The sequence below is a fragment of the Balaenoptera acutorostrata genome, chromosome 13 (genome assembly GCF_949987535.1).
Source record: "Balaenoptera acutorostrata chromosome 13, mBalAcu1.1, whole genome shotgun sequence".
NCBI lineage: Eukaryota > Metazoa > Chordata > Mammalia > Artiodactyla > Balaenopteridae > Balaenoptera > Balaenoptera acutorostrata.
The window spans coordinates 69,005,380-69,033,369 of NC_080076.1; the positions used below are offsets into that span (position 1 = coordinate 69,005,380).

The 27,990-nt window shown below is 50.6% G+C and overlaps 3 protein-coding genes across 12 annotated transcripts in view; 2 read left to right on the forward strand and 1 right to left on the reverse strand.

The window, feature by feature from the left end:
- Nucleotides 1-22,487, forward strand: part of ASPHD2 (aspartate beta-hydroxylase domain containing 2) — a 41,929-nt gene extending 19,442 nt beyond the window's left edge. Inside the window, exon 5 of one of the 3 annotated variants that reach the window (XM_057526090.1) lies at nucleotides 21,828-22,487. The gene's annotated coding sequence lies outside the window, so the exon portion shown is untranslated. Of the gene's footprint in view, nucleotides 1-30; nucleotides 111-5,700; nucleotides 6,397-21,827 lie in introns of those variants that run through there. The other 2 variants (XM_057526089.1, XM_057526091.1) reach the window with 2 other exon arrangements.
- Nucleotides 3-27,795, reverse strand: HPS4 (HPS4 biogenesis of lysosomal organelles complex 3 subunit 2). Of its 6 annotated transcripts, none has more exons than XM_057526077.1 (14): nucleotides 27,713-27,795; nucleotides 25,704-26,224; nucleotides 23,501-23,591; nucleotides 21,522-21,665; nucleotides 16,786-16,893; nucleotides 16,213-16,329; nucleotides 14,611-14,705; nucleotides 13,090-13,162; nucleotides 11,143-11,179; nucleotides 10,373-10,469; nucleotides 8,856-9,768; nucleotides 3,878-4,010; nucleotides 3,315-3,423; nucleotides 3-1,309 (listed from the first exon to the last, which is right to left on the reverse strand). In XM_057526077.1, exons 2-14 carry the CDS (start codon nucleotides 25,742-25,744, stop codon nucleotides 1,138-1,140), a joined length of 2,130 nt encoding a protein of 709 aa, XP_057382060.1. In that variant the 5' UTR covers nucleotides 25,745-26,224; nucleotides 27,713-27,795; the 3' UTR covers nucleotides 3-1,137. The 6 variants fall into 6 exon arrangements, with proteins under 6 accessions (XP_057382060.1, XP_057382063.1, XP_057382065.1 ...); XM_057526080.1 differs by having other exon boundaries at nucleotides 27,758-27,793; XM_057526082.1 differs by having other exon boundaries at nucleotides 25,704-25,965; nucleotides 27,713-27,732.
- Nucleotides 27,693-27,990, forward strand: part of SRRD (SRR1 domain containing) — a 42,057-nt gene continuing 41,759 nt past the window's right edge. For all 3 annotated transcript variants that reach the window (XR_009004978.1, XM_007180958.3, XM_057526092.1), the window contains exon 1: nucleotides 27,693-27,976. Coding sequence is in view for 2 of the 3 variants with exons in the window: in XM_007180958.3 (XP_007181020.2) it covers nucleotides 27,810-27,976 (167 nt within the window). In the remaining variant the exon portion in view is untranslated. The remainder of the gene's footprint in view (nucleotides 27,977-27,990) is intronic.

Genomic DNA, 27,990 nt, shown 5'->3' on the forward strand with positions numbered 1-27,990 from the left:
CATTAGTGTTTTTGGCTATTTTATTTTTAGCCCTTAGAAACTTGTTTCGAGAGAAAGACACCATGTCAGAAACATGAGATAATGGTTCACTGACATGAAGTTATTAACATCACAATTTTCAAATGGAATCTCAGGTACTTCCAGTAAACATCTGGTTAGGATTTTGCAAAATATTTTCATCCTGTGACCTGCATCACATCATCATAAAATGTCAGACTATAAACGTAACAGAACTGACGTTCTAGTACTACTCCAGCCCAGAAACATACAAACGAATGCTGTTCCCTTTCACGCAGCCACCGCTGAAAAGCACAGTTCTGCTTTTGCACCAAAACCTTTTAGAAACTCCCATTTGGGACCCTCACTCGGGAGGAAGCAGCAGCACAGCCCACTTCCAACCAAGGGGCCCAGTCTGGCCTGTCGTCACGCAGCTCTCGGTCCCGGCACCCCAAACTCCCTCCCACGTCATTGCGGTGTGCCCCCACTGCGGGTAAGCCAAAGAACAGGCTCCTTGTTCTGAACATAGTTCCAGAAGATCCAAACAAGGTGGTTTCAGCATCCCTGCTGCTTCGCTGCACTAGGCGTCCCAACCTCCCAGAAGGACTGCTCTGAAGATAACCTGAGAAGTGGGAGCTCCGGTCTGCTCGCTGACAAATCCGTCTCCTGGCTGGGCAGTCACACCTCAGACCGGCCCCCTGGACACAGGGCTGGACAAATACTCTAGACAGGGCCAACCAGGTTCTAGAAGAAACGCCAACCTGGGTTTTTGTGGTCCTAGTTAAGGCTGGGGTGGAACAGCAGCAAGAAATGTCAGGTGCCCGGGGCTCTGTGTGACAGGGGGACTCACTGGCCCTGTGCCCCTTGGGTGTAAGGAGCCAAGGCGCCCAATCTGGCCGCAGTGCTGACCACATCATCAAGTTCTTTACCACGTGCTCTAGGTCTGCTGACCCGGAGAGCTACCTCCTCCAACCCCGATCTGCAGAAGGGGCAACAAACACTCAAATATCATTACATTCCTAAAAACAAGGGACTATTCCAAGGAAAACAAAATAGAGGGACTTTTCCATTTAACAAGGCAGAGCTTCCTTTGCTGGGATTCGATGTGAGAGTCATCTGCTGGGGTCATGAACCCACGGTTCAGAGTAAGTTCACCCCATGCTTCAGCAGCTTCTGCTTGGCTTTGCCCGGGAGGCTGAAGGCGCTGTCCTGCGGACTCGGGAAGCCGGAGCTCCGCCCCGCCGACGCCAGCTGCTGGAAATAGGTTTCTTGGACGGGGCTGCAGCAGGCATACACAGCCGTGGAGGCATTCCTGTTAGAGGGAGAAAGGAGACCACAGTCCGACGCTGCCTGTGAGCCCTCAGAGCCCGGAGACCCCCAGAGGCGCTGTCACTGACCCGGCAGGACGAGTCATGGACCAGTCACTACGGCCACGGAGAGGGGGCACCTCGGCCTGCGGGTAACGAGCACGATCTAGAGTCACACAGACCTGGGTGCTCATCCCACCCCTGCGACTTCCTGGCTGTGTGCCCTTGACTAAGTTGCTCCAGCTTTCTGAGTCTTAGCTTTCTCATCAGTAAAATGAATATGACAACAGTAAATTCCCTCACTGAGATTTTATAAAGAGAGTAAATGAGGAGGAATATATACAAATTGCTTAGCCCGTGGTGAGTGGTTAAGAAATGGAGCCTGTTTTTTCTGTTTCTATTATTCAAATGAGCTACATATCCCAATGCTAAAACCCTCTCAGCTCCAAGGAAGATGAAATACTACAGGGCCACAAGGTGGGTGATGGATCTAGGTTGCCAGCGTGGGGCAGCTGTGACTTAAAGCCAGAGGAGACACATTTATTACGGAAAGATATACAGAAATAGTGGCTGGAGATGGCGCTGGGCAGCAGAAGTGCCCGCATTCCTGTGTGGCAGGTGACAGGCATTAGAACCTGGTCAGCACCAGAGCCGAGCCCAGAGCCCACACGCCTCCTTCTCAGCCACACTGTCCCCGGAACTGGAAACGTGTGTGGCGGGGGGCATGTGCTTAGAGCTGAGACACCTGGGCTCAAATCCTGACTCAGCCTCTGAGTAAGAATGCGACCCTGGGGCGAGTCATTCATTCTGTTTGTGCTTCAATTTCCTTGTCCATAAAATGAGGTTCAAAAGAATGCGCTCGGGTTTCCCTGGTGGAGCAGTGGTTGCGAGTCTGCCTGCCAATGCAGGGGATGTGGGTTCAAGCCCTGGTCTGGGAAGATCCCACATGCCATGGAGCAACTGGGCCCGTGAGCCACAACTACTGAGCCTGCGCGTCTGGAGCCTGTGCTCCGCAGCAAGAGAGGCCGCGATAGTGAGAGGCCTGCGCACCGCGGTGAAGAGTGGCCCCCGCTCGCCACAACTAGAGAAAGCCCTCGCACAGAAACGAAGACCCAACACAGCTATAAATAAATAAATAAATAAATTTAAAAAAAATAAAAAAGGGAAGGGAGAGAGTATTAAAAAAAAAAAAGAAAAAAAAGAATGCACTCGACCAAATCATTCCAAGGACTGAACTGAGTGATATACACAGAGCAGGCACCCCCCTTCTGACCCTCTAACTTGCCTTCTTTTCTGCTACCGGTTTCATAAGAGAAGCGTGTAGAGAGAAAAAGTAGAAATTCGGTTGGTTAAAGATTGTAAATGACAATAGTAATAATAGATCTAGATCTGCTGGCACAGCGCTGTTCAGGACATGCAACAAGGTGAAAAAAAGAAACTTGTAAAACAGCACATTAGTATGCTCCAGTTTTCTAGAAGAAAAACCATTAAATAATCAAAAATTCTAATCGTCTATCTTTTATATGCAAAAAATAAAAACGAAAACCAACGAAACGTGGAGTAACATACACCAAACTATTAACTGTGGGTATCTTTGGGCCATATTGCCGGCGATGGGATGACAACATTTGACTTGGGAGACTTGGTCATGAGCACATGGGACTTGTCAAGTTAGAAGATGGAAGACAGCACTTCAGCATCGTTTATGGCAGAGACCGAGGCCCCTCCTCCCTCCCCAGTGATGGATGGAAGCACTGAGGTGGTGAGGGCCTTAGGTCTCCTCCCTGCTGTACCCCAGTGTATAAAGCAGTCCGAACCCCAGGATGGGACCCAGCAAATACATGACATGGGAAGCACAGGGGCAGATGACAGCAGCCACCGGAGCAGATCAAAGAAAGCCCTGACTGGTTCCTGGACTGTCCTTCATTCGGTTATGAATGAGGCTCTCTGACCAGGACCCCAGGAAGGCGGCTCCTGGCGCAGGGCTGTCAGTGAGCCGGGGACGCTCACCTGACGGTCACTTCGTACAGCGCAGGCAACCGGGCGAAGTCGGAATGCATCAGGCTGACGGCCTGGAGGAAGCGGCGGTCCTGGGCTGTGGCCACCTGCGGCAGGTTGGCTTCCAGAAGAGGACACAGAAGTCGTGAGTGGCAGACTTCCCCCCTCCACCAACATCCCCCAAACCCAGAACCATAAACTGGGACAGGGTGAGGCCCCGGCCTGGGGTACGGGTGCCCAGGGGCAGTGGGACAGAGGCCGGGGTGCTGGGCCCTCCAGCTGCGCCCCGCCACGGAGCACACACCGCCCCCGATGGTGGGTAACACCGGTCTCTGCACACGAATGTCCGAATTGGGAGGCAACCTTGTCACAGATATTTGAACGTGTGTGTGCTTCTCTCAAAATGTTGGAGAAACGGCCAAAATAAGATAAACGAGAAAAGAAATGTTTGCCAGGAGAATTTAAACCCCATGGGAGCTGGGCTCCAAGTGAGAAAGCAGCGTCCTGACTGCAGGGCACTCACCCCGTGCGCTGGGCCCCGGTTCCCACTCCCACCCACCGGAGGCGCCCCTTACCCGCCAGCACATTCTGGACGCGGTCGTAGTGCGCGAAGCCATAGGCTCTGGCTGCGGGGGCCGCCTGGTCCCAAGGCAGCGTCTCGTTCAGGTGCACCTCCAGCCCGTTGAGGGACGCCAGGCTGCCGTGGTACTGCGGGGCAGGGAGGGGACAGGCCGCCGCTGAGCAAGCCACCCAAGGGATATCTGCGTGGCTGCCTGACTTAGCAAGAAGGACTCTGACCAGTGCTTTGACCTGTTGTTAGAGAAGTCCTGACTTCTGCCCTTATCTCCTAATGCATTTCAAACTTGTAGAAAAATCAGAAAATAGGGGGGAGCAGAAAAATAAAAGAAAAAAAAAAAAAAGCAAGGAAAAATGGCCCAGAATCTCACCATCCAGGCAGAGCCGCTGGTGGCGCCCTGGTGCATCTAACCATGGCTGGCGTTTGTGCCCCCCTCCTCCTCCCCCACCCCGTGCTTCTTGACTGTCTGCAGCAAGGCCACCTCCCTCCCTGTACCTAGAATGGTACCAGCCACTGTTCTCGAAGGACTGAGAAGTGTGGGTGAAATGGTTTTCTGTGCTCTCTGGCTCAGAGGAGGAACCCAGCTGAGGAAGGCTGTCCGGGAGGCAAGGCCCAAACACCTGTATTTTAAATTTTTTTTTTTTTTTTTTTTTTTTTTTTTTTTTTTTTTAATGAGGATCTTGAATCAGATGCGTATGTTTGATTGATTGATTGATTGATTGATTTTGGCTGTGTTGGGTCTTCGTTTCTGTGCGAGGGCTTTCTCCAGTTGTGGCAAGCGGGGGCCACTCTTCATCGCGATGCGCGGGCCTCTCTCGTTGCGGAGCACAGGCTCCAGACGCGCAGGCTCAGCAGTTGTGGCTCACGGGCCCAGCCGCTCTGCGGCATGTGGGATCTTCCCAGGCCAGGGCTCGAACCCGTGTCCCCTGCATTAGCAGGCAGATTCTCAACCACTGCGCCACCAGGGAAGCCCAAACACCTGTATTTTAAAACACCTCCCAGGGGATGTCACCTGCAGGTGCAGTTGGGAACACTGGACTGTCCCATTTTGTACGATTTGTTGTTTATAAACTAAAGATGGAGTCAGACCATGAATAACGACTGATACTAGTTCTGTGACCTAACGATATAGCATGAACTTTGTCCTTCATCCTTGAACTATTTTCCTGCAATGTCATTTTCGAACGGCTGAACTCCCTCTTGGGCCCCGCCAAGTACGTCCGTCACGTCCAGATGGACTCAGCCTGAAACAGGGCCTCCTGGGGCTGCCCCGGGCTGCTAAAGCCACAAGGAGGCCGCGGGCCCGGGCCGCAGCTGGCGCCCAGGTGAAGGACCTCCTGGCTCAGCCTCTTCCCGGCCAGATGACAAGGGGCAAGTTACTGGCTTTTCTGCGCCTCGTTTTTTTTTCATCTGCGAAATAGGGATACTACAGGGCTGCTGAGTGGCTGAGGTCAAATAGCATCTAACCATTCTGTCCGCTCTGAAGTGCCGGGAGCGAACGCATTTTCTTAAAGTCAAGAATATGAAAACTGTCATTATTAAAGAAGTGGGACCTCTTCCATGAGCTCGCGTCCCTGGACTAATATGACTTGTCTGTGGGTTGACTTATTTCACAACAGCTGTGTAAAAAAATAAGCTTGCATAAAAGGACCAGAGATGCAAAGAGAATGTCCTGAGGTGAATGTCATGAAACTCAAGTGTTATTTTGGGGAGTGTCCTGGACTTAAATTAGCATTTCTATCCCATGTCGTAGAAATGGTACTTAAGGGCATTAGGTTTGGCACCAGGGTTTACGTGACACCCTCATCTCTGCGTCCCCAGGGCCCAGCAGCGAGCCTGGCTCCCAGGAGGTGCCGGGCAACAGCCACTGGGTGACTGGACTGCGAGTGTGACCGACACGAGGCACCGTCCACCACCAGCTGTGCGGGCTGAGTCGAGGGTCCACAGTAACGGGACAGGAGGACAGGCACGCTGTCCCCTGCTCAGATCCCTGGAGTGGCCTCACCAGTGCGATTAACAGAGGCAGATGAGGCCACGCGCGTGTGTGCATGTGTGTGTGTGTGTGTGTGTGTGTGTGTGTACGGGATTTACCACGAAGTCAAACCACAGCCTCGCTGAAAGTTTCTGGACCTCAGGAATCTGCAACAGTCATCCCTTCATCCCCAGCGGGTGCCCAGGGGAAGGGAAAACAGGGACAGAATGAGCCATGCCAAACCCTGAGCTTTCTCTGTAGGCACCGAGCCACTTCCGGAATCTTCTGCCTATCTTGTACTCAGGATAAAATCACTTAACCATCGACGCAGTTAATCATAAGATGCTATACCAGATGACATGTGGGCAATTTTCTACTGGTAACCAAGTGCTTTCATATATACGAGGGGTCAGCAAACCATGGCCCGTGGACCAAATCCAGCCTACTGACTGTTTTTGATAGCCTGAGAACTGAGAATGGTTTTTATATTTTTGTATGGTTAGGGGGAAAAAAGTCAAAAGAATAATATTGTTATGTGAAAATTATATCAAGCTTCAATTTTTGTGTCCATAAACAATGTACTGGAACACAGCCATGCCGTTTATTTACATATTGTTTATGGTTGTTTTTGTACTACAACAGCAGATTCGAAGAGTTGTACAAAGCAGAAAACAGCTGCTATGTGTTCCTTTACGTTAAAGTTTGCCAACCCAAGACACACTACCACATACGAGATCCTCACAGCAGCCCTAGGAGACACGGAGCCGGGGCTGTTTCTGCATCCTCCACCTTCTAGCCCACAGCAAAGCACGTGGCTCAGTGTCAGTGTGCCCCAAACACGCAGAAGAAACGATGCAGGAACACACGTTTACTCAGAAGCACCAGTTTCACGGGAGAGGGGTGCTTTTTTGTATTTTATGCTAACACACTAAACCCAGGCTTTGTCTACTGTACACATAGCTCTGTGTCCTACTGTAGTGATGAATAATTGAAGGTCAGTGAGAGGATTATCTTGGGTTTTGAGCAGGAACTATCAGCGGCTCTCTGCTGCCCCCTGGCGTGAGCCTACTCTGCTCCTCTGAGTTAGTGCCACCCTCTCCTGGCTGCTCCCTCCATCACCCACTTCACCCAGCTCCCGCCCGCACCCTCAGCAAACAGAAAAGGTGGCATTTGGGCCACTGAAAGACGTGATGGCAAAATGACCCAGGGAGCCGTGGTGATGTGTCTTTCCCAAGGGGGGCTGTGCTCACGGTCACTTCTGAGCTGTCGTTTACCATGCTGCAGGGGTTGGCTTTTTCTAGACAGCAGCAGAGGGTCTGGAGGGAAATCAGGTCGACTGTTTTGTGTGCAGAACCGGGACAAAAAGGCAATGAAAGCTCTCTGCTGATTATAAAATAGACGGCCTTTGGGTTTGATCAACTGACTCCACTCGCAAACCAGCAAGCTGATCAAAGTTCGTTAACACCCTACTCTTCTTAGAAAAGACTAGTTTTCTTTTTCCATAAAATTGCGTTCTCTTTCCTGCCCAACACCAAACCCTACTTTCCATGAAAGCCCAGGGAGGTCGTTGCCCTGACAACAAGGATGGGCTGTGACAGACCAAGTCCCATGTCCGAGTATCAAGGGCCACAGAAGGCAGGGCCTTTACTCCTTCACCTACCATGCCAAGGTCAGATCCACGAGGGACAGAGGGTTGAGGGTGGGAGACAAGAAACAGGCAGGAATCCTGGACCCCACCATGTGCGTTAGGTCTTGATCTCAAAGAGGCGGTTTTCTTAAGGGCAAAATGGGAGTTACCGTGCCTGCCCCCAGAGCTAGCTGTTCCAAGGCTTGGCTGAAGTAGCAGATGCAAAGTATTTACATACAGCGAATGCAGACTACATCTTAATTTACCTTCTTCTCCCAGAGCGGCCTGCACTAGTTTTTCTTTTTCTTTTTGGGGGGAAAGTAAAAATAGAGGGGTGGTATCCACTTTACTGCATGCCAACACTGGGCCTGCAAAATGCCGCGTCTAAGCTCGGCGCTAAGCAGGACAGACCATGAAACCAAGGCATCGGCCGGGAGATGGATGCACAGAACTGCAGCCCTGGACCCCTGAGCTGCTGTAAGGAGGAGGAGCCTTGGGGAAGGAAGTGGCGGGAAGCCCCACTCGGAGAGGGTGCTGCGGGGCCTGTGGAAAGGGGAGACGAGCCAGGTAGGTGCGAGAGGCGCAGGCCCCGTCTCCAGGCTCCGCGCGGAGGACCCGCCACCCTCCTCCAGTGCGTTCCAGGGGACCCGCTCATTTACGGAGGGCCACGGGCCCTGCCTGCTAATACGACGGGCTTAGAATAATATAGATTTAAGAACAGAAACAAGGCAAGCCCCAGGACACCATTCACCCTGCAGCAATTTCAACCTGCTGTTTTTATCGCTGCCATTGCCCGGCCAACTAAAGCAAGGCTGTTACTATGGCAACTGGATCCAGCGTGGGCCCAGGCCCCAGAGAAGGTCAGCTTACCACTCGAAGTGGGGAAGGGGCTGCAAGGGTTTGAGAGGAGCCTTCTGGATCCAGTTAGCGTTTCAGACGTCCTGGGCCTTCTAGGAAGGAGCTCCAGACGGAGGGAAAGTCAGGGCTGGCAGAAAACTCCCAATCCAGGCGGTGACACGCACAGACTCTGGCCCCACAGAGCCTAGAGCTGCCGGGCTAGGGAGTGAGGCCGTGTGTGGTCATGGCCCACGTGGCTGCACTGCGCCCCACACCGCTGATGACGAGCCAGACGCGCTGAGAAAATGGAAGAAGCTGGAAAGGGCAAGACTTGTGGATGCCTTTGCACTTGACTCTGAGCTCAGCACTGGATGCTCACTCACCCCCCAGAGCCGAGGAGTTGGGCACCACCAGCACCCCACTGTGTGAACAAGGATGTTTGGCACGAGGTCACAGAGCTGCTGGCCGAGTCCCCCTGCCTATCCCCGCTCCGAGGAGGCGGGGGCGGGCCGCCAGGGGCCAGGGGGTCTGCACACTCACCACGTCCTCGACGGCCGCGCCGTCTCCCAGCAGCGGCTCCTCGGCCAGCAGCAACAGCACCAGGCCTCTGACGCTGTGAGTGTAGAGGTTCATCCGCACGAGCCGCGTGCGGGACGCGGGGGTTGCCCTGGACCCGGGTCTGTCTGCGGAGGGGCCGTCGCCTGGAGGGTCTGCCGAGCCCGAGGTGCGTTCCGGGCCGGAGGCCGAGCGGCCCTCAGGAACCCCATCGCCACGCTGCCCCTCGCCTTGTTCCCCCACGGGCAGCTCAGTCCCCGTCTGCCTCGAATCCAAGCAAGGCGACGGCAATGGCCCGCTCGCCGGGCCGAGGAGGTGGTCCCTGGGGACAGGGGCTTGGCTGCTGTTGCCGGGAAGGTCTCTGGGCCGTTCTAGGGCTCCGTTCTGGGTGAGCATCCCAGGAGTGGAGGGAGGGAGGGGGCCGCCCACGGCTGTGCCTACAGGCAGGGCCTCGGGTGGCTTGCTTCCGGCGTTGCCAGAGTCACTGACAGATGCCCTGCAGCCAGGAGGCCCGCCATCGGAGGCAGAATAACCCAAGGATGCTCCCGTGTCCTGAGCTTCTGGAACGTGGATTTCAGACAAGTCCAGTTCCTCTTCCCCCCTGGACAAACCGGTTTCCTTCACCAGGGAGAGGCCGAGCCCAGGCCCCTGGCCCCTGGTGGTGTGGTGCAGTGTTGGGGGCTTGATGCTCTTCAGATCACAGCCAGACCAGTGTCCGTTCTCCCCGCTGCCATTTGGCCAGGTGACGTCAGGAGACCTGGGCTCAGGGGTGGTCGCTGAGATCCGAGCCGTGGATCCTGCATGTCTGGGGGTGTTTTCTTTCGGGGCAGATGTGTTCAAACTCTTTGGAGGGCGCTGGGCTGGGGGCTCCAGGAGTCTGGCTGGAGATGCCAGAGTGCTGGCGAACAAGACGGGCGTGAGGAAGGGCAGGCGACTGAGCGTGGGCAAGGGCCCTGCCCTGGGGGAGACTAAAGCAGTGCTTCCCTAAAAAGCACGGGCATTGGTGACAAGTGGGTGCTGAGGCCACAGAGCCTAAGAGGTCATGGTCAAAGCACAGGAGGAAACCTAGGGCAATGCCTGGGCCTCGGGGCTTCACACAGTGACACCGGGATCACCTACAGGAAACGGCAGAGCCCACTGAATCAGGGACACCCACGTTTGGAGGCCGACTGTGAGTCAGGCCCTATACTGGGTGCTACACACATAATATTCCCAACTTTTCTGGGTCCATTTTACAGATGAAAAAACTGAGGCTCAGGCAGGGAGTGGACTTGCCCAAGGTCACAGAGCTGATAAGCAGCAGATCTGGGATTTGAAACCTACGCTCATCTCACTCTGCCAGATGCCTCTGATCTCTATGCTGAAGCTCCAGATGGCCCCTGCCAAGGCAGAGCGCGGAGAAGATGGAATCAGTTATCAAATACCAGGGGCTCACCTGGATAAATCCGTGGGAGGGAGTGCCCAATGCATGGGTTAAGAGGAACCCCTGTGAGCTCCCTTACCTGGTCATGGGCTCCCGGGGGAACTCACGGAGACTGACGGCTTCCTCTTCGGTCAGGAAAACAGGCACAATCTGGACGTCTGGAGGGAGTGCTGCGCCTAGAATTGCAAAGCAATGTGGCCAGGGCCCTCCCCTGGGCCAGAGAAGACAGAGGGGGCAGGGACTGTTGTTGGGGTGACACATCCAACCCACAGGCCAGCTCAGAGAGCAGCTCTGGGCTACGTTCCTCAACCCAGAACAAAAGCCACAAAACTGCAGCTACAACTTCAGCCATCAGCAAGGAAAAGCCCGTGTAGGCAACTCTGCACCCAGGGTGACGTTTGGTGGAAGAAAATTTAGTGGCACTTAAAAAAAAGACAGAAGCTGGAAAAAAGCACTTCCACCTGACCAAACGGGTCTGCCCCGACTTATGATTCAAAATAAAACAAATCCCCCTCTTGGGGGCACCTGCACTGCTGCAAAGGGTCTTCCTGGCCGTGGCCGCCGATGGCACCCTCTCCTAATCGTGACCTTCTGGAACTCGTCTGAGTAGTCTCACGATGGGGAGTTACGGAGGATCTGGAAACGGGGATTTAAGAGGTGTGCCTAAATCAGGAGCTTTACAACTGCGATTTTGATGGGTAACTTCGTCCTTGAAGCTCTATATATTTTCCTAATCTCACGAGCCGACGGAATAACCACATAGGACTACTCAGCCTTTCACGTGACTTGGATAGGGCCAGGCAGCTTAAGGACCATTCCCAAGATGTAACAAGGCACCTGATCACTTACCATGTTCCTGCGGGGCATCCCCTCCTACAGGTGTTCTCTGAAAATAAACACACAGAGAAGTTGGTGCTGGGCACCGCGTTCTCCCCCCGACCTAACCATCAGGACCGCGCAGTGCCATCTGTTCGTGAAATGCAGCCAGGCCCAGGATGCTGGTCCCAGCCGCACGCCAACAGCAAAGCAGATGGAACAGAAGCTCCCCCAAGCTGCCTGCCCCCCGCCGTGGCTGGGGTCAGCCAAGAGCCAGGCCCACACTACCCAGGCTCACACCACCCAGGCTCACACCAGGCTTCTTCCCGTTCTGATTTCTCAGTTTCTCCTCTCTGGGAATAACAGCAAGCATTCATTCATGTTACCTCTCAGACCTCCAGGGAAGTCATCTCCTGGAATAAAGCCACATCCGCCACAGCCCTGGCCTAGCGCTCACACAGATCCCATTATAACAAAAGTGTGAAGGGCCTGTGACCCTCACAAGGGAAGGATTCAACCTAAACCAGATGTGAGGTCAGATCTCTTGTTCTGATTTACAATCAAGGTGAGAAACCCAGGAATCTCCTCAAAAGAGCTTTCCAGCCATCTCCACCTAAAGGTTCCAAGAGGACCCACCAAAACAAAACAAAAACTGCTCCTCTCACCAAAATGACTTTCACTCCTAAGAAGTGTTGTGGCTTTCTTTTTTTCTTTACATAAACTAACTCTAGACAAAAATTCTTTTCCAAAAAAATCACATATAATTCCCTCACCCGCAAGCTAATCCTGTTAACATTGGGCACATTTTCCTTTAAGTCTATGCATTTTTTTTATACTCTGAGGCCACATTACATAAAACTTTTTCTGCTTGAAAGTCTGACACACAATTTCTGTCATTAAAGCATCTTTGGCCATTTTCAATGGCTGACTAAAATTTTATGAAGTTTACAGTGGTGGAGGAGAATTCATCGTTTCCCTACTTGAGACCAGTAACTGGCAACCAGTCTGTAAACGGCGAGCTAGTGCATATTTTCAGCTTTGCGGCCATACAGTCTCTGTGCAGCTACTCAACCTGCAGGTGTGGCTCAAAAGCAGGCCAAGAAAATTCTGTCTGTAGGCGACTGGCCCACAGCCCACGGTCTGCCAGCTCCTACCGTAGACATTTAAGTTATATCTGATTTTTCACTTTTGTAAATCCTGTTGCGATAAGTTTTGAGTATAAACCTTCTTCAGCAGTCAGATGATTTCCTTAGTATTGATTCGCAGTGCTGGACTATGAGGAAAAAGGAAAGGGCATCCTCAAGCCTCTCATTATCAAATAGCTTACCAGGAAGGCTGTTCTAATGACCCCTGCATCACAGTGGGAAGGAGCCGGCTAGAGCCACACACGTGTTTTAAATGTCTACTGATTTAATAAGTGTAAAAAGCCGGCCTGATGACACATTTAAAACCAGAGTCTCGCACAGTAAGAATCAACTAGTAAAACAAAAGAAAAAAGAACTCAAAGGAAATATGCCAGAGGCTAGCAGTGATTATCTCTGTGCAGTCCAGTTGGGGGCAATTTTATTTCCCATGAGCACATATGACTTTTCCTTCATTATAAAAACAGTTAAGTAAATATAAGACGGAAGTATTTTTAAAGTTTCTATTGTCCTAAGCCATCTTTTACAGTCTCTCCCTCTCTGAAAAATCCAACATCTCTTTGACATAAAGCCCATCCTTGAGGGAAGTCAAATTCTCATACCTCCACTTGGATCGAAGAAAAACCAACCAAGTCTACCACGCAGAAGACAACATTTTCTTTCAGCTTTGCCAGTGACCTCACTCGAAGAAAATCACATGGATGGACCTGGGGTCCTGAGAAGGACAAGGCAGCAGCAGCCGCCCCCATCCATCTAGCACTGGGGATCAGCCTTGCCCGATATAAAGACAGACTCGCCGGATGAAGCATCCCAGCCAGCGGGGCGGGCTTTGCGATACCTGGTCCCGACGTGCAGCTCGATGAAGCAGGACCTTGGCTGTGACAGAGGGTGGGAGCTGGGTGCTAACGATCCTGGGGGGTGAGACACAGGAACAAGGACACCGTGAGAAGAAACACACTCAGGACTCTGAATTGGACACATTCCTGACACCCTGTGGTGGCGAGGCTCTCGGGGACACAGCTAGTGGGAGTTTCAACTGGGAAAGCCCTCGTGGAGGGCACCCTGTCTGTTCCCTCAAAGTTTAAAATGTCCAAACCCTTGGACTCGACTTGTACCAAGGTGTGTGCTTAAGAATATTCTCGACAGGGAAAATGGTAAAATCATTTTTTAATGGGTAAACGATTTAAATGTCCATCAAAAAGAGAGTAAATTCATCATTTTCTGTTGTATGACACCAAAAAACGTGTAGCTGTTACAAGAGTGAGGTGGACCAATAGGGACTGATAAAGAAATCCCTACTATACACATTAAGGTGAGGGACCATATGATCCCATTTACAAAGACAGCAGAAATAAGCAAAATCAATACACGCGTATATGTGCAGGTGTGTGAAAACACACAGAACAAAAAGGACGCTCAGCAAACCGCTGACGGTGGGGATGGCTGAGAGGGAGGGGGAGGGGCGGGGAACCTTTGTGCGCTGCATGTTTCTCTCTTGGTTCATTTTTTTTTTTTAACCATGAGAATGTGTTCACGCATTAGGTGTATGATTTAAAAATAACTAAGAAATGCAAAAGAAGAAAAAAATATTATCTTTGACACCATGTTACTGGTGAGCCTGGCAGCACCACAAGCTGATTCAGAGCCATCATTGTGAAAAGAAAGGGGAGGTCATGTGTTGAGGGCCACTGGGAACAGGGACTGCACCCCATCGGTCATCTCATTTCCTTCTCCACCGAGTATGTCTACTTGCCAGAGGAGACAGCGGAGATGAGGCAAGATCACCGGGGCTGGGAAGAAGCGCAGCCAGAGCCCGCTGAGTGCCTGGAGATCTTCTCCAGGGCCCACCCCTCTGGGATCAGAGAGCTCTGGGCACAGAGCACCAGCTCTCCTGCCTCAGGCTGTGAGAGCCGAGCCTCCGCGGAGCCTGGAAGAGGCGTGGAGAGCTCTTGGGTGCGCAAGCTCACTAAGAGGCCCTCCAGCTGTGTGAAGAGCCGCAGTGAGACCTCAGAGGCCAACTGGAGATGGACCCAGCCAAGAGGCTGCAGGAGCCTGAGCTGAAGCTACGGCCAGCACACCAGGGCCCTGGGCAGCAGGGGAAGGTGCTGTGGGCCTCCACGCCCCATCTGAGAATTTCACGGATCTCTTCAAAGCTGCCTTTTATATTCCCAACTCTTTTCTGGACACAACAGTTCGCAATTTCCCAGCTCTGCCCGAAGACAGGCAGGGACCCTATATCAAATCTAAACTACCCGCTAGTTGCCAAACGAGACCAGCTGGAAGTGGCCACACACTGCGATCGGGGTCGTCAGCCCTGCAGCAGGGGGAGGGCTGGAGGGGCGGCATCCGGGTTACTCACAGTCCCTTGTAGAGGATGCAGCCGGCTAGCACGTGGGGCGAGCGCTGGCAGGTCTGCAGAATGAGGGCCGCCTTCAGCAACAACAGGGGCTCCACCTGTGCCGGGCAAGAAGCATGCCACAAGGTCAACACGCGTACCGTCAGCGAAGGAGGAACAGGAAGGGGGCTCTGGCGAGCAGGTGGACAGCTCAGAGCCCAAGCCTGGAGGGAGCGTGTGCCGCACAGTGACAGCTACGTCACGCCTCTGACACCCAGAGCGGCTGCCACCACAAGTGCCAAATGCCGGGGACAAGGAGGCCTCTCTGGAAGCTGGAAGGTACAGCAGATATGGCATATGGCTCTTCACAGGCGACAGTGCAGATGGCCAAGGAGACCCTGACGATCAACGCTGAGACCAGAAGGCAGCAGGAGAGGAGAACCTACCTCTCAAATTCAGGTCATGGTGCCGGTGAACCCACCCACCCATCCTCCACCGTCCCCCTGAAGCTCAGGCACCCCTGTGACACAGCTGGCTTGATGTCTGACCAGGTCCCGTAACTCTGTTGCGTAACAGAAAATGATAACATCATGGCCTTTCACTCAGGGGTATATGCCTCAGTCCACGGTCCTTGTAAAAAGTCCCGAAAAAGACCAGAAAAGGATCTGACCCTGGTCAAGAATGGCCAGCAATAACCAAAAGCCTCTTCCTGCTTCCTGCTGGGCAGCGGTTAGAACCGAGTGCCAAGGAGCCAAGCATGCAGTTGAGTTAATTCTTTCACGGCCTCAAGACGCGCCCAGGCCCAGCCAGCCAGTCTGGAAAGCTCTGGGCCAACCCCAAGAAGCCCTCCAGACAGGAGCGGGAAACCCGCCCCTGTTTCTAGCAGCATCCCAGTGCCACATCCCTGTTAAAGGGACACAGTCAACGACAGCAGCGAGACCCAGCCCACACACAGTGGAAGGCTCCCGTCCCCCGAGATGCTCAGGGCACGGGCAGGCAGTCCTCAAGGGGCAGTGCCGCGCATCTCCCTTCGGCTACCTGACAGTGAGGATGTGATGCTCACTAAGATCAAGGCCACTGAGCAAGAGGCAGTGCAGGCGGCTGGGCCAGCCACGCAGGTGGCCTCCTGTCACCACGTGCCAATGGCAAAAGCGACGGCTCAGGGACAAAACACCTCCCAGCCCCGCAGCCCCAGATATGGCAACCCTGGTTTTAAAATGTCAGCCCTGGGCCTTTTTGGATGTCGAGAATAATTAAATCACATAATGGCACTATCGAGAAGGGGACCTTCAGTTTACTGAGTTCAACACTCCTGGGCATTAGCAACACAGTAACACCCTTTACTGAGTATCTACTTTCTGTCATTTACGTACTGTCCCATTTCATCATCAGGACAGCTCTGGGAGGCAAGTCTTATGCTGTGGCCATTTTACGGGTAAGGAGAGTGAGGCTCTGGGAGGTGACCTGACTTGTCCAAGCCCACACGGCTCGTGAGGGCTGCGTGGAATCTGAGTACAGGTCTTAACAACTATGTGCACTGAGATGCAGCTCATTCAAGGAGGAAACGTGTCCAGAAGCCCTCTTCCTATCCATGCACCGAGCAGGGGGCTGAGCCTAGCCTGTTACTTTCGTTCGGTCCAGGTTCCAGAGGGAGTTGAATATCCTATGCAGGTCACCGGTGTTTCTCAGGATCTGGTCGATGAAGGTGTCCCACTCGCCGCTCAGCTCTTCCCGAGAGCAGCTCTGAAACAGAACAGCTGGGGGTCAGCACGCAAGATTCCGAGAGACACACTGTTCGGCAGGGACTCCGACCGCCAACAAAATTGCTCCTACGCGAAAAACTGGCCAGAAGGGAGGGCCTGTTCTGAACTTCCCATCCAGGCGAGGCCCCACCTCCTGCCCCTGATAACCTGCCCCCCACAGACCAGGGCTCCTCGGGGCGGGGAGTGGGGGGAGGGCGTGACCAGACCCTGCTCTCCCCAACCATCCTAGGAAGGAGAGAACGGGCATAAACATTTGGGTGAATGGGACTCAGGCCACCAGGGAAGAAAGGCAACTGAGAGGGGCTCCAAGGGCCCATGACCTTGTCGCTGACACGACGTGTTTATGTCAAGTGTACCAGACCCCTGGGTGAACGCTGTGTTCTGCCGATACCGATTTTGCTACGGAGGTTCCACGTAAGACTCCTCAACACCATACCTTGTAGGCCAGAGAAACAGGCCCGTTGTAAAAATTAAAGAAGCCGATGAGCTGATCCAGAAGCTGCTTGCAGCTGACATCAGGGAGCTCAACAGCACAGCCCAGCACCTGTAAAGGAGGACAGGCATCTTCCTTTTCTCTGAGGCCAAGCTCAGAATCCTGGCGCCCAGGGCTCACTAAAGCTGGACCCCACTGGCCCATCAAACTCCATCTTCTGGCTGTGTGACCCCACACCCTCCACCAGCCACGCTGGTCTCCACAGGAAACAAATACTTTTTGTACCTACTCATGTTGCCCAAGCTGAAATTGCCCCGCCTCCCATTCTTGTTCATTTGCCTGGGACTCCCCGCCTGCCTTCCCCCCCCACCCCCGTGTCCCCCACAGACGCCAGCCCCCGCAGGATGCCTGCTTTCATCACTCCAGACAATGCCGACCTGCCTCCTGATCCCTTGTATTGTTAGCACTGTTATTTGGACACTGGATGTTTCATTTGGGTTTCACAGCAAACACTGGACCCAGACCGTTTCATGAATGGCCATCCCGTCTCTCCAGCTGGATGGAGTGCTTCTAGAACGGGGACCGACTGCATCATCGCGCCAACCACAAAAGATGAACACTTGCTCAGTTAGGAAATAATCTGGGCCTATGTTTAAAGAGCCTGAAAAAACTTCGTATTCTTTGACTCAGTAATTCTACCTGTAGGAATCCTTCCTAAGGGACTCATCAGAAACTTAAACAAACCAACCCTGAAAGAAAACAAATAAACAAACAAACAAAAATGCTCTCTGAATGTAAGCTCCACTGAGGCAAGGATCTGCATTTTGTTCACTGATGTAATCCAAGTGCTGACAACAGTCTGGCACCCAGTAGGTGCTTATGTCTCCCCTAATTAATCTATAGAGGGAATGAAATCCTAATAATCCCACCAGCTTTTCTTTAGAAACTGACAAACTGATTCTACAACAGAAATACAAAGGACCTAAAATATCCAAAGCTGTCTTGGAGAAGAATGAGTTTGGAGGACTTCCACCATCTGATTTTAAGACTTATTATAAAGCTACAGACATCAAGACAGAGTAGTACTTGTATAGAATCTTCAGAAAGATCAATGGGAAAGAATAGTGAGCCCAGAAGTAGAGCCACACTTAAATGGTCATTTGATCTTCAACAAAGGAGCCACAGGAATCTAATAGGAAGAGGAAAGTTTTCAACAATGGTGCTGCATTAACTGGACATCCATATGGAAAAAAGGACCCTTGACCTCTGCTTCACACCATACACAAAGATATATCCAAGGAGGATTACAGACGTAAATTTAAAAGCTGAAACTTACTTACCAAAAAAAAAAATTGGAGAATGTCTTCTCCAATGGGTTAGGCAATGGTTTTAGACAGAATACAGAAAGCAATAACCATAAAAGATAACACTGATAAATTAGACTTCCTTAAAACTAGGGCTTCCCTAGCGGTGCAGTGGTTAAGAATCCGCGTGCCAATGCAGGGGACATGGGTTTGAGCCCTGGTCCGGGAAGATCCCACATGCAGCAGAGCAACTAAGCCCATGGCACCACAACTACTGAGCCTGAGCTCTAGAGCCCACGCGCCACAACTACTGAGCCCACGCCACAACTACTGAAGCCCGCGTGCCTAGAGCCCATGCTCCGCAACAAGAGAAGCCACCACAGTGAGAAGCCCACGCACCGCAACGAAGAGTAGCCCCCACTCACTGCAACTAGAGAAAGCCCGCATGCAGCAATGAAGACCCAAAGCAGCCAAAAATAAATAAAATAAATTTACAAAAAAAAAAAAAAAACTAAACTAAAAACTTCTCATCAAAAGACATTGTTAAGAAAGTAGGCACACCACAAACTGGGAGAAAATATTTTTAAAATGTATATCTGACAAAGAACTGGTATCCAGGATGTATGAAGAAACCTATAACTCAAGAAAAAAAGAAAACCCAGTTTAAAAAATGGGCAAGAGCTTTGGACAAATACTTTGGGAAGGAAGATATACAAATGGCCATGAAGCACACGAAAAAGCCTTAATATCACTAGTCATTGGGGAAATGCAAATTGAAACCACAATGAGATACCACTTCACATCCAGCAAAATGGCTAAAATTAAACGAACTGACCACATTACTGCTGATGAAGATGTGGCAGTATCTGGAATTCTCATACACTGTTGGTGGGAATGTAAAATGGTACAACCGCTCTGGGCAAAAGTCTGGCAGTTTCTTGTAAAATCCACACACACCTACCCTATGACCCAGCAATTCCATGCCTAGATATTTACCTATGAGAAATGAAAACATATGTCCACAAAAAGTCTTGTATAGGAATGTTTCTAGAGCCTTATTCCTTTTTTTAATTTTATTTTCTTGAAGTACTGTTGATTTACAATGTTGTATTAATTTCTGCTCTACAGCAAAGGGATTCAGTTATACATATATATACATTCTTTTTCAGATTCTTTACCATTATGGTTTGTCATAGGATATTGAATATAGTTCCCTGTGCTATACGGTAGGACCTTGTTGTTTATCCATTCTCTGTATAATAGTTTGCATCTGCTAATCCCAAACTCTCAATCCTTCCCTTCCTCTATCCCCCTCCCCCTTGGCATCCACAAGTCCGTTCTCTATGTCTGTGAGTCTGTTTCTGTTTCGTAGATGTTCATTTGTGTCATATTTTAGATTCCACATATAAGTGATATCATATGGTATTTGTCTTTCTCTTTCTGACTTACTTCACTTTCTGACTTACTTAACTTAGTATGATAATCTCTAGTTCAATCCATGTTGCCGCAGATGGCATTATTTCATTCCATTATGGCTGAGTAGTATTCCATTGTACATATGTACCACACCTTCTTTATCCATTCATCTGTCGATGGGCATATAGGTTGTTTCCACGTCTTGGTTATTGTAAATAGTGCTGCTATGAACACAGGGGTGCGTGTATCTTTTTGAATTAGAGTTTTGTCCAGATATATGCCCAGGAGTGGGATTGCTGGGTCATATGGTAGTTCTATTTTTAGTTTTTTAAGGAACCTCCATACTGTTCTCCATAGTGGCTGCACCAACTTACATTCCCACCAACAATGTAGGAGGGTTCCCTTTTCTCCACACCCTCTCCAGCACTTATTATTGGTAGAATTTTTTTAAAAAATTAATTAATTAATTTATTTTTTGGCTGTGTTGGGTCTTCGTTGCTGTGCGTGGGCTTTCTCTAGTTGTGGCGAGAGGGGGTTACTCTTCGTCGCGGTGCGCGGGCTTCTCAGTGCGGTGGCTTCTCTTGTTGCAGAGCTTGGGCTCTAGGCGCACAGGCTTCAGTAGTTGTGGCACACGGGCTCAGTAGTTGTGGCTCGCAGGCTCTAGAGCACAGGCTCAGTAGTTGTGGCACACGGGCTCAGTAGCTGTGGCTCAAGGGCTCTAGAGCACAGGCTCAGTAGTTGTGATGCACAGGCTTAGTTGCTCCGCGGCATGTGGGATCTTCCCCAACCAGGGCTCGGACCCGTGTCCCCTGCATTGGCAGGTGGATTCTTAACCACTGTGCCACCAAGAAAGTCCCATTATTGGTAGACTTTTTGATGATGGCCATTCTCACTGGTGTGAGGTGGTACCTCATTGTAGTTTTGATTTGTATTTCTCTAGAGCCTTATTCTTTTTTTTTTTTTTTTAATATTTATTTATTTATTTATTTATTTGGCTGCACCAGGTCTTAGTTGCGGTGTGCGGGATCTAGTTCCCTGACCAGGGATTGAACCCGGACCCCCTGCATTGGGAGCACGGAGTCTTAACTGCTGGACAACCAGGGAAGTCCCTCTAGAGCCTTATTCTTAAGTGCCCCAAACTGGACACAGTTCATGTGTCCACAAAAAGGAGAATGAATAAGTAGACTGTGATACATTCAGACTATGGAATACTGCCCAGCAATAAATAGGAATGAACCGCCGGTACGTGCAACAATGTGGATGAATCCCACAAATGTTAAAATAGAGGATAAAGGGATGAATATATAAATGTGTGATAAAGCAACTATAATGAAGTGTTCTGTAGAATCTAGGAGGTATGTGAGTATTCACTGTAAAATTCTCTCAACTGTTCAGTATGTTAGAAAATTTTCATAACAGAATGTTGGAAATAATACCTACGAAGGTGAAGATACTTCCTCACACTTAAGCATCCCATCCCCTCAGGAATAAATTTAAAATGAGAGGAGGCATGAGACAACAGTACTTCAGAGCCTATGGTACTACTAGCTATAAATTGTTCTTTTTTTTCTTAATGGTTCTTTGAAACCTAACATATATGCACCAGTGTCTTCGAGTTTCTGGCTCCCTTCCCCAGTAAGCGTGGAGAGTATAGGGAAGTATAGGGAGTAGAAACAAGAAAAGATGGAGATTAAAAACTCAATTTGCATCACAGAGCAAAGAGAATTTCCAGAGGATGACCTAAGTCTTTCAAAAGAGAAGAGAGAGCAGGCGTGTGCCTTGCAGGATGTGTCAGCAGTGTTTTGGAGAGAGCACTCAGTTCTGATGGGCACCTGCAGAGAGTGACGCGGGAAGCACGGATGACGGGGCGCAGCACACGCGGGGAGAGAAGGAGGTTCTAGGTTCTAGAGCCGCGGCAAGCATTATTTCTAAACCCTAGCATCGCAGTACTTCTCACCAACACAGAAGACTCCTGGTAGAGGCTGTCCTACAGGCACTGGTTCAGCCTGGTAAACTTACCCAAAGGTAATCGCCGTCAACCTTTATGGCGAACTTAAGTTTCCGCAGACGGATGACGGTGGGAGGAGAACCGGAAATGTCAGAAATGCAGTGGACAACCCCGGCGATCTGTCCACAGAGCAGCTCCTGTTGGTCAAGCAGGGTCTAGGGAAAAGAGCCAATTCCAGACATGAAGTTCAAGTTCCCCAACTCCCGTGTCATTCCTTAGAGCAGGGGTTGGCAAACTATAGCCTGGAGGCCAGATGGACTCTGCTGCCTGTTTTTATATAGTCAGGGAGCTAATGATGGTTTTTACATTTTTTTAAGGGTTGTCAAAATAACAACAAAGAAGAATACGTGATAGAGACCTTACACGGCTTGCAGAGACCAAAACATTCCCACATTGGCCCTTTTGAGACAAAGTTTGCCGGACCCTGCCTGAATTGTCACAAAACACCTACAGTGAATGCATAGGATGATTGCCCAGAACTACGTTTTTGTTCCTAGGATTATAGGCCTGTGCATGGGTAGAAGAGTGAGCCTTTATCCCCATTCAAATCCCCTGCAGAATGGCCAGAGCAGCCTAGACTAATCCCCACTCTCCAAGTCAAGTGTGATCACATGAGTGAATACACAGGCCTCCTAATCGATCTTCGCGTTAACTAAACCGTGGGGCAGACAGACGTCATGTGATGCAACAGAAAACAGAGAACTCTTGACTAAAAGAGCTGAACTTGAACCTAATCAAGGCTCTAGATCTTACTACTAGTTTAAAGGAAATGCACTGGGTAGAAAGCATTAAATGATACCATCGTGAGGAAGTAATCAGCCCAATCCAGAGTGGGGGACGTGCTGACATTCTACTGCATAAGAGACCTGGTTTCTTCAATAATTTAGTGGCACAGGGGGAAATAAGGATGGGAGGAGGGGTGAGGAGTGTTATATGATAAAAGGGACTTGAAACACAAAATAACCAAATGGGGTATGTGGACCTTGCTTGGATTCTGATTAGGAGAGAGAGGGAGGGAGGGAGAGAGAGGAGGGGGAAGGAAGGAAGGACTAAGTAACATCTAAGATAATAAAGGCAAAATTTGAATATAAACTGTATCAGATGATATTATTGTTACTAATTATTGTAACTTTTGCTGAGTGGGATGTTAACAAAATACACCCTTTTCAGTTAGAGATGTTACTTGATACTGGTGAGATGACACCATGTCTAGGATTTGCTTCAAAATACTTCAGGAACAGGCTTCCCTGGTGGCGCAGTGGTAAAGAATCCGCCTGCCAGTGCAGGGGACACGGGTTTGAGCCCTGGTCCAGGAAGATCTCACACGCCGCGGAGCAACTAAGCCCGTGTGCCACAACTACTGAGCCTGTGCTCTAAAGCCTGTGAGCCACAACTACTGAGCCAGCGTGCCACAGCTACTGAAGCCCCCGCGCCTAGAGCCCGTGCTCCGCAACAAGAGAAGCCACTGCAATGAGCAGCCCGTGCACTGCAAAGATGAGTAGCACCCACTCGCCGCAACTAGAGAAAGCCCACGCGTAGCAACGAAGACCCAACGCAGCCAAAAATAAATAAATACATTTACTTAAAAAAAAATACTCCAGGAAAAAAAGAGTGGGGAGGAGTTAGGATAGCTCATATCACATTAGTCAAGTGTTGATTATTGTTGAAGCTGGTGATGGGCACGTGAGGGCCGATGATTCTCTCCTCTTTACTTTGGTATATGTTTGGAGAAAAGTTTTTAATCCAGCGGTGCGGACAGAAAATCATGACAGTAACAGAGAGCTAGAGAAGGCGGAAGTACTGGGCTGCCTGGGCACTTCAACACCAGAACAACAACAAATAATACAACTAAGAATAAGAGAGTAGAAGTGGCGAATGCCTGGACTACGCAAAGAAAACTGTCCATATGTAACCCTCCCTAGACCTTTGAAAAGTCACCACTTTGAGGCAGTGGGATCCCCACCAAACAAGAAAATGCTGTGTGGCTTACCTGAGGGGGGAAAAAGTAACAGATGCCAGCTCTGGTTGGATCTCCTTCTCCCTTCACCTTGGAACCATCATAAAGGAAAAAATAATTCCACCTGTCAAGAGAACAGAAGGGAGCAGTGTTTCCTTCCATCCGGTGAGCAGGGCCTTGTAAAACACAGCTTCCTTTTGCCCAGCTGGAGAGGGGCTCATGATTCGGCATTTGAAAAGCCTTCTGGTGGCCCCAGAGGAGAAGGAAGCCAAGAGCTACAAAGAGATAAAACCATTTCATAAGTGCAGCCAAGTCAAACTAAAAATACGCCTCTGTCCGGCCGTCAGACCATCTGCCCCAAAAGACAGAAGAGCAGCTAAGGCAAGACGGGGCACCCACAATGATGCCTCTTACTTGAGACACTGAACCTTAACTCTATAACCATGTGGTTTGATCAAGTGTCTTTTAAGGCTCTGATAATGAAGTAAGTTAGGGATGTCTTAGTTGCCCTCATAACTGCTGGGCACGAGGTCTCTGGAAATTGCCCTTCTACCAGGAATTCATTTAACACACATTTGCTGAGGGCCTGTGGTGTGCGCTGCGTTTGCCAGCCCCGGGGGCCATCGCGAGGAAAGGGAAACAGGAAACATGCAGTTTGCCCACAGGGCAGCGAGTCTATAACGGGAAAAGCGGGGGCATCTGAGAGCTCAGAGAGGCACCACACCCCTCCTTTAACACGATCCCTCATCAAACTTCTGATTCCCTCCCTGCAGAGGAAGCTCTCTCCTCAATACCCGTAACCCTCCGCTCCTCCCTAAAGACTCGGGGTCTCCTCTCTGGTGTAACTACAATTACTTCTTTAAGACCACAAAGCAAACTACCCAGGCTGGACCTGGGTTTTAATCTCTCAGTCTCCGAAAGCACACCACCCATCAGGCCAGAGCAGTGACTCCTCTGTCACCTGCACTCTTCTCCCCTGATCTACGCCCTCCCTGCCTCCCACCTTATCTTCCTGATGACAAGCACTAACTCTGTTTCTAGCACAATCCGCTTTCCCGAGTTCTAGGTCCCGACGTGCAGCTGGCTGCAGGGCACGGACAGATCAAAGAGCCTCAAAAATGTTTCAAGCCCAGCTCGGAAACCCCACTGCCAGGTGGTGAGCATATTGTAATGTATAGAAATAGCGAATCACTATGTTGGGCACGGTGTTATAGGTCAATTATACTTGAAACAAACTCATAGAAAAAGAGTTCAGATTTGCAGTCATCAGAGGCAGGAGGTGGGGGAAGGGGGGTTGGATAAAGGTAGTCAGAAGGTACAATCTTCCAGTTATAAAATAAATAAGTACTAGGGATGTAATGTACAACGTGATAAATGTAATTAACACCGCTGTATGTTATATATGAAAGTTTTTAAGAGTAAATCCTGAGTTCTCATTACAAGGAAAAAATTTTTCTCCTTTTATTTTTTATCTATATGAGATGATAGATGTTCACTAAACTTGTGGTGATCTTTTCATGATTATGTGTTACAGTGCCGTATGTCAACTATATGTCACTAAAACTGGAAGCTAGATAGATAGATGAATAGTTGAATGAATGAATGAAATCCCACTGAGGGGCCCCATTCTACCGTTTCCTTATGTTCCCTGGGTGAAAGCGACCCCACTCTTACGGGCACACAGAAGAAACCCTGAGTGTCGTTTTGAAGTGCACACATATAATCAATCATAAATCCTGCTCATTCTATTGAAACCATGCCTCTCACTTTCCTCTCCTTGATTAATGTTTGCTGAACCAAATTAAGACAGGCTTAACCCATTTGCGGTTGAGAAGGGAGCTGAGTTTCAGGCAGACATTGTGTAATACCCTTGAAGAGCCAGTCTGGCCAGACCTCTTCTCGTGGTGTAATTCTGCACCGCCACAGCTTCTTGTCTCTCACAAGTGAGGACTTCGGTGCCCACGGTATTATCAAGGCCGGCTGCGGGATCCAGCCACGGCTCTCTTTTCTACCTTCTACCAGCCATGCTGGACTCGTCAAACCCTGCAAGAGGCTCGTGTGGTTACAGCACATCAGCTTTGGAGAGAAATGGCCCTTGATTCGCTGCTCTGAGGAAAATGGTATTTTTTTTTTTCTTAATAAAATCAAGACAATCTGGCTGGGGATTCTCAGTTCACCCAAAACATCCGTGCAGCAGCCTGGCAGGAACTAAACCCCTGCAGGCCCTGCTACTCACCAGGAGGCTGACTTGGTCTCTGTCGAGGTGGAGGTGGCCATTTACTCTTCGGTGGCCCTCATTCTCTTTATTTGGGTTTTCTTTTCCAGTCTGGCTTCTTTCTCCCCAGCAGTGACAGTTCCTCCGCTGAATCCGGATGTGGGACGTTTAGGTGTTTTCAGTCTCCAACAGTCACTTGTCTAGTTTTCATTCAGCATGAAAGTGCTGCTTCCCTTCCTTCCAGGCCCTTCGGTCCCATCAATACCTCCAGCCTCTCAGAGCTCTGGGAAAAAAATCAATAAAGCAAGAGAATTCTACCAGAAAGTCAAATCCACCAATCTGGTTCCGTGAGCATCGCCTCCCCGGCCCTCTGCAGAACGACCCCGTCAAAGAACGACCCCTTTGCCAGGGAAGCCTGACAGGGCAGATGCATGCTGAAGGCGGTGCTCTGAAGCGATGTCTAGCTTGTCTGGTTCAAAGCCATTCTGAAGGTTTCTTTAAAAAGTTTTAAAGCTTTCCGTTCAAACATCAGTCCCTTGACCCTAAAATAAACACAAGGAATAGATTATTTCAGAATCCCATGAGTGAGCATGTGACCCAGCAGGGTTAAGCAAATAGTATGCTTCAAAAGAGTTTTCCAGAAAGCTGAAAAGTGTGTTTCAAAATCCAAAAGAGAGGGGAGCAAAACGTCAGAGTAAGTCCCATAGTTAATGTGAAGAGATATGTCACACAGAAGATAGAATTAAATAATCGGTGTGAAAAAGCTCTGGGTGTCAAGGACAGCTATACAAATAAGGCGGTTGGTGTAGTAATAATGGAACTCAAATTAAGGAACTGTCACCTTGACAGCCCAAAATTAATCTTAACATGTAGAATCCCAGAGCTGGGCAAGTTTCCAAGAGACAAAAAGAGAATTTAACAAGTGGCTTTCAAACTCCCACAAGAGGAAAGAGAACTCAGAGTATCAAGAAATTTCAGGCTCAGAAGGGACGCTGGCATCACACACTCTAATCCTTACTCTCCTTCAAAAACTACCTTGACTGGCTCTTGCTTACTCCTTCCAGAGATAGGCAGTTCTCAGTGTTCAGTTTATCCTTCCACCAAGCTGAAACTGGCCTCGCAGTAATCTCCACACACTCTCCAGGAAAACAAAACAAGGTCTCATCCTTCCACAAGTCAACCCTTTGGTCACTTCAAAACTGTATCCCCACTGTCACTTTCTCCAAGCTTAATGTCCCAGCGACATGATTTCAAAAGCTTGCTCACCATCTGCCGTCCTCCTGGGAACACGAGAGTTTTTTTAAGCTCCTCTGGTAGAGGGAAGTCCCTAGAGAGGACACCACCGAATCTTTGATGGCCTGTAAAACCTGTCTTTTCTCAACTCTGGGTATCTTGGGGTGGGCCTCCCTAGGGTCATACTCATATTCGGATGCCTGTGGAGGCGGCATCTAAGCCCGTGGAACCAAGGACTGCAATCTGAAACCCCCATTCCTTGTTCCCATAGGACTGGGCCCTACACTGCCAAGGACCACTCGCTTATCTCTGAAAGGTCCAGAAGAAGCCGGTAATGGTCCGGCGGGGACAGGGCAGGTGTTGGGATGTGGCCAGAGAAGGCTGTGGCCTGGGAAGTGGCAGTAACGATCGGGGGAGTCGAGACGTGGCCGGCAAAGGCCTGGTGGTGGTGGTGATGGTGTAGGAAGTGGCCTCAGTGTGTCAGCAGAGCAGGAAAAGGGGCGCTAATGATTGCGATGGGCCAGGAAGCGATCGGTAACCGCCGGCAGCAGTGGGAAGTGTCTGGCCTCAGCTCCAGGGGGCTGGGACTGGTGGGCAAAGGTGCGGGGATCAATCGGGGCCGGGTCACAGCGCGGAGGGGCCGCCAAAAGGGGCTCTCGGCCGGGGTCCCGCCCTTTGGTGTCCCCGCGCCGCCGGGCGCCGCCCACCCGCCGGAGTAGCCAGGCAGCCCGGGGATCCGGGATCAAGGTTCGGGACTCGGGACCCGGAGGTCCCAGCGACTCCCGCCCGATACCTACGCGCGCGGCGGAGAGGCCCCAGGGTCACGCGCCACCTGCGCTTACCGCCCCCTAAAGTTCCCGCAGAGCTGGCGCGCGCCGATGACGTCAGAGACTAATGGCGGCGGCGGCGGCGCTGGAAGCCTGGCAGGCGGCGTCTCGTCGGAGAAGGCGCTCGGCGGCGATGCGTCCGCGGCGTAGGGAGGCGGCGGCGGCGGCCCGGGCCCCGGGAGCCCAGCCCGAGGTGGACGGCGGAGTCGTGCTTCGTCGCATCCAGGAAGCCAGGTGAGTACGGGCTC

What these genes read in the sequence shown, in the direction of transcription:
- HPS4 (XM_057526077.1), bottom strand. Translation starts at nt 25,744, where the DNA reads ATGGCCACCTCCACCTCGACAGAGACCAAGTCAGCCTCCTG. An exon ending in GAGACCAAGTCAGCCTCCTG is followed by an intron (nt 23,592 to 25,703) that starts GTGAGTAGCAGG and finishes TTCTCTTGACAG; the next exon opens with GTGGAATTATTTTTTCCTTT. An exon ending in GGATGCCCCGCAGGAACATG is followed by an intron (nt 10,470 to 11,142) that starts GTAAGTGATCAG and finishes TTGCAATTCTAG; the next exon opens with GCGCAGCACTCCCTCCAGAC.